The sequence below is a fragment of the Octopus bimaculoides genome, chromosome 4 (genome assembly GCF_001194135.2).
Source record: "Octopus bimaculoides isolate UCB-OBI-ISO-001 chromosome 4, ASM119413v2, whole genome shotgun sequence".
NCBI lineage: Eukaryota > Metazoa > Mollusca > Cephalopoda > Octopoda > Octopodidae > Octopus > Octopus bimaculoides.
This window is the reverse complement of record NC_068984.1, coordinates 107,488,770-107,494,872: the sequence shown is the minus strand read 5'-3', so window position 1 is coordinate 107,494,872 and position 6,103 is coordinate 107,488,770. Positions and strand designations below refer to the sequence as shown.

The 6,103-nt window shown below is 33.8% G+C and overlaps 1 protein-coding gene across 1 annotated transcript in view; it reads left to right on the top strand.

Moving 5' to 3' along the window:
• LOC106875429 (uncharacterized) overlaps window positions 1-6,103 on the top strand; it is a 165,297-nt gene that overhangs the window by 148,288 nt on the left and 10,906 nt on the right. The window contains exons 36-37 of the mRNA XM_052967659.1: window positions 1,020-1,225; window positions 3,364-3,414. Of these exons, the coding sequence (XP_052823619.1) occupies window positions 1,020-1,225; window positions 3,364-3,414 (257 nt within the window). The remainder of the gene's footprint in view (window positions 1-1,019; window positions 1,226-3,363; window positions 3,415-6,103) is intronic.

The window sequence follows — 6,103 nt, the reverse complement described above, 5'->3', positions numbered from 1 at the left end:
ATATGCCGTGGGCATATAGCGTTGTGGCTAAGAGTGCGGGCTACTACGCAGGCTACTAACCCCAAGATTCCGAGTTCGATTCCAAGCCGTGATCTGAATAATAATAATAATGATGATAATAATAATAATAATAATAATAATAATAATAATAATAATAATAATAATAATAGCATCAAAAAATACCTTAGGAATGAGAACCCAGGTTCGAAATTTCCCTAAGACACCTGATGAAGGCTGGAGGGTATATCAGTCAAAACGTTGTGTTAAAAACAAACAAGATGAGGACAAATATCCGTGAAATGTAAATAATGTAAATAATGTACGTAATTCCTCATCTCTTAAATATAAATCTCTTAAACTGTTCTCAAAAGAAGATCTTAATTCAACAGATAATAGCTTTGCTGAAGTGATCATGTATAGACTAGACTGGAAACATTAGTTATGTACTCTGCTAAACTAATGTAAGTTCAGGTCGTCGTGTACTTTCCTGTCGTAGACGACAAATGAAAGTTCTGCTATATTTTACTGAACAACCTGCACAGGCAATTTCTTTACAATGGTCAAATGTTTGTGCCCTGTCTCTCCTCTCCATCAAATCGACATTATTTGTACCTGTGCATGATGTGTCACACACCAGATGTCGAAGTGATCACAAATCAATATTAAATCAAATCTTTTGCTCTAGAACACAATGTACTGCAAGGTTCTTGAACCGAAACCACGAGCTCTCTGTTGGGAATACAGCGCGCTAGCCACTAGGTCAGGCATCTTTATGAACCTCAGCTAATGTCCCACTAATTCAGCAGTACTAATCTAATATCTTCCACTCTGCCGCCAATTTGACAACGCTGCACTGACATAAACCTTTTTAAAGCACCACTAACGAATAGTTTTTCATTTGATATCAATAATGCAACTCAATACGCTTTCAAATTTTTTCCAGGGCTAATTCATAGAGACATTAGAAAATAATTCTGATAATTTTCTTATACACAATTGATATATTTATCATTTCACAGGTGCGTGCGCTATTATGACATCCCATCAAACTGCAGAGAAGTGAACAGCACACATGATCAATGCTGCAGCTCTCTTGAATGTACACCACTTCAACCTCTATGTAATGACAAAATTCCAACTTGTGTTAAGTATGGGAAAATCATTTGCTCGGACTCTTCGTTTCAAGATTGGATATTGGAAAATTGTGCCAACTACTGCAACGTCTGTATGTAGACTTCCTTGTTTCTTTGCCTTTCAACATATTTTTCCTTTGCGTGTACATATACTCACACCTATGCACACACACACGCGAGCGCACACGCACATACACAAGCACACACACATATACACATTCTGAGGCCTCAGACACAACTTAGTCTTCACAATAACTTCAACTCGACTCTCAGTAAATGTTCCATTGTTATTTTTAGATTGGTTTAAAATAAGTGTATTCTAACTCCCACCTACATGCAAACGAAAGGCCTTCCTCCATATATATATATATATATATATATATATATATATATATATATATATATATATATATATATATATATATAATGTGGATATTTAAATCTCACTCCATGTATTTAAACAAGGGAAACAAGGCACTCAGATTTTAGTTCAATATGGAATTTATTATCCGGTATGGAAATTAAAACTGAATGAAAGATAGTCTATCCTAGTTGAATGTCAGTAAAGAGAAAATTCGTAAATGAAAAACTATAAATTATGCGATATAACTGTAAGATATAAAAGTTTGAAGATTATCCATACAAACGTGCAAAGGTTAAGGGATAAACATATATCAACATGTAAATGCTTACAATAGATCGACAAAAGAGAAATGCTCAGCAAGAAATAGCTGAAAGTAGTTACTTTGTATTATAGTTAATACTTCTTAAACAAGGTATATTGTAAGTAACAAAATGAATAACAGTGAAAAGCAGTTGAAAGAATTACAAATAGGACGAAAAAGATTTAAAAGATTTAAAGATTATTACTTCATTCAAAGGAAAGAAGAATGGTTCGCATTTAGGGGTGGAGTTTGCGTATGGCTGTTTCAGTTGAGAGTTAAAGGGTACCTTAAAGGTTTTTATGCAGAATGGAGCAATTAATAGTGGGTGGGGCAGTTTAAATATTTACTGTAAATTGAAGTAGGTATATAAGGTATACAACGGAAGTAGATTGGCATACTTATATATTTCAATTGCGAGGTCAAGAAATATGTATTTGATGAGTTTCTATACTTAGATAACTATAATATTTCTCCATGTTTATTGATGACTCAGGCTTTTATAAAACTGGTTTGTCAACATCCTGGAGATGCTGAACCTTACATGGAATTTGGTATCAAGGTATAATTCAACCCTAGGCACGGTGCTTTCCTTTAGGCTGTTTGATAAGTTGTTGCTACTCAGTTCCCATATGACTATGCATATCGAGTTGTATTAGTTGATCAGGGTTTTTCTGAAATCGTTGATATAATTATTAAAACCTAATTTAAAAGGATTCGAAGTGAAACCGTTATATGACCCAGTAAAATTATTGTTTTATTAGTCAATTTTGTCAACTGTTCACTAGCATCTCGGTTAAATCTTAAGGTACATGCACTGGAATTAATGCAATTAATTTCAGTCAGTTCTCGGTAACTTCCGTACATATTCAAATACAGACGCACAACACATACACACACACACATACACACACATGCACATTATGTTATATAAAACTTGTTTTTATGTATGTATATATATATATATATACACATGGATATAAATATACATACACATATATATGAATATATATATATATATATATGTATACCCAATGCATAACCATATGTCCATTTTGTATATATTTATATATTTACACATATATCCATATGCATGTATAATATATATGCGTGTGTGTGCGTGCGTGTACGTGTGCGTGCGTGTGCGTGCGTGCATATATATATATATATGGGGGAGAGGGAGATTTGCTTGAATATGAAGCTAGACTTTCCTTTTGACTCATTTAAATGTAATCTACTTTAAGCAGACAATGCTAATAGAAACAGAAAGAAAATCTGAAGAAGGAGACAACGCTACATGTTAGAATATGACATCGAGAAATACCTGGATTAGCAATATGTAATAAAAGGCATGCGAATAATAAATCAACATAGCAAAACTGACAAGCCAGCTTAGTTTAATCTCCTAAGTAGACACAAATCGATCTGAATTGGATTATAAATACGAGAATGGAAAGCATTAATTTACTGAGATATATTACTTCTTGTTTAATTGAAAGTAGCATCCGAGAAATTCGCGAGGCAGTTAAGAGTAGTGTTGATATTCTATTATTGTCTATATTTAACAGGCGGAGTTACAAGACCGATCATGCGAACTGAAACAACAACAGGTTATTCAGGTATGTAAATTTCAATGAATTCACGTTTCACATCTTCATACAACTCACTGGAAATGTTTATCTTACCTCCAATCTTAAAATTTGTCCGTCTGTCTCCCTTACTCTCTCTCTGTCTCTCACACACATACACACACACTATATATATATATATATATATATATATATATATATATATATATATATATATATGAGAAGAAGATATTATTTAATAAACACATATGTATTTATGTTCTGTTAGATTCATGTGCTGATAAAGCCATCGAGTTTGCTAAATCATATGTTGATATAGATCCTATAGACCTGGACTTTATCAGACATGCGAGGAAAACACTACTGTTTAGTAAGGGCTCAGCATGGGTAAAAAAAAGTCGGATAATGATGAACTGTTCGATGTATCAATGGGGTCGTACGATAGTGCTGACGTCTGCGATCTAGAGGGTCTCTTTGTATTAAGCACATTCAGATTTAAGTACCCATCTCATGACGTTGTTTTATATTGAAACGACGGCTTTAGTTTTCTCATGGCTGTGATGGTCATACCCTACATAAATTTAGGAAGCAACTTACATTTACCGTCAGTCAATTAGGCCTTAAAATCACAGTCGCTACTAATCTGTCTAAAGTTGTTTTTTAGATGATTCCCTAGACCTGAATTCCTCCTCTTATAAACCTTGCCATAAGCCCAGCGAAACACTTTCCTATATAAACAGTTTTCTTACCCTCCTGTATTATTTAAAAACCTGACAGCTAACATTAGTAACAGATTTTCTAAACTCTCTTCCTCTAAAGAAATTTTCGATAAGGTTGCCCCCTACTACAACAATGCCCTCGCCAATAGTGGTCTAAAAAATAAATTTAGAAAATCACAGGTACAAAAAAATATTTAACAAGCGCTCAGTAAAATTATCATAACTGCTGCCCCAATATGAAGATTATCATTACACAAGACCAACTCCAAAGGTCTACTCCCAGTTGTAACTGTCGAGACTCAGGAACGTATGATTAAATCCGTCACATATGAGTCAAAAGTTACAACAATGCTAGATTATAAAACAACAGATAAGAAGAGCTATATCGGACTATGTGAAGGCAAATTCAAAAATGCTAATCACATATCTTCCTTACGGTACAGGGACAAATGTAAAGCTTAATAAGTTGGCTAGTCACGTATGGGGTTTGAAATTGAACACCACACCACATACGATAAAGAAGAAAATAGTCGAAAAATCCACACCATATGTTAACGGATAAAAAAAAAATGTAAGCTATGCGTAGCTGAAAGAACTCAGATCCGAAATTTTAGATCCGAAATTTTGAGCGGTTGTAAGCACATGGCTAAGTTCTTGTGACGAATTGGAAAGTTCCTGTTGACGAATTAGAAAGTACTTTCCTCTCCTGTATATTTTACAGTCTAAAGAGAAATAACTCTAATTTCCTACTTTTGCTTCTTTCTGATTTCTTTTTCGTTATCCGATTTGTTTCACCTCCCACCTTTTATATCCATTTCTTTCTCACCTTTCTCACTTTCTCTCTCATCCTGTCAGCCCATTTTTAGTTTGTTATGCCATGTGGGCAATGTCTAACGATAGTGCTAGGACACTGGACGTGTTAAAAAACACTGTCTGGCATGCTCTCAACACATTAAGCTAATATAGCACATAAATACATATACTGTGTTTATTAAATAATATATATATTAAGATTAATGTAATATAAAGCTGAAGCAAATTAACACCAAATATACAGTGCGTGTGTTTTTATTGGCTAAACTGGCAATATGACCATCCCCAAGTACAACAACATATATATATATATATATATATATATATATATATATATATGTATGTATATATGTGCGCGTGTGTGTGTGTGTGTGTATGTATGTATGTATATATATATATATATACATCTTATTTGTATTTGGTTTGCCAGATTCTTGATGTGAAGTCGTTTGTTGAAACAAATTTTATTTGTTGGGCGGGTCATTCCACCAATAATAAACACAAACACTGGTTCAATATAGCGCCTTTATGGTTAGTTATTTGCTCGTTGCCTAACCAACTAAATAATCGATCGTTTGTTTAATCCGTTTGCTAAACAATTTATCAGTTGTTTGTCAAAGTCCTTTCAACGCTGTTCACGATCTCATCAATGACATATCCTCTCTCTTCCAGGCATATTCTGAATCTGCTGAGAATTAATCAATCAAATTAAATAAACGATCGATTAGTTACCCTCTTAGTTAACAAACCAGTTGGCTGCATGAGCTTGTTACTACACTGAAACAAAATTTAGAATTTTTGTCTTTGGTTAGTAAGTGTTATTTCCTATATGTTTCTATCTAGAAATCAATGGAAATGGCTGTTATTCTCTTCAAACTCAGCTTTTGTGATCTGGACATAACGTCTGCAAACTGGCCTATTTTCTATTACATTTCAGACTGATTCAGTATATATATTAATGTGTGTGCGTGCGTTTGTGTGCGTATATGTGTGTGTGAAAGATATACATTTTTTCCTCACGAACACACATGCACGTAAAAATATTTGATATGTAATTTGTTATTATTGGTCGTACTTCCGTGTGTGTGTTGATTGTATAATTAGTGTGCATTTCTCTATCGATATTTGATACACACACACACACACACACACACACACACACACACACACACACACACACACACACA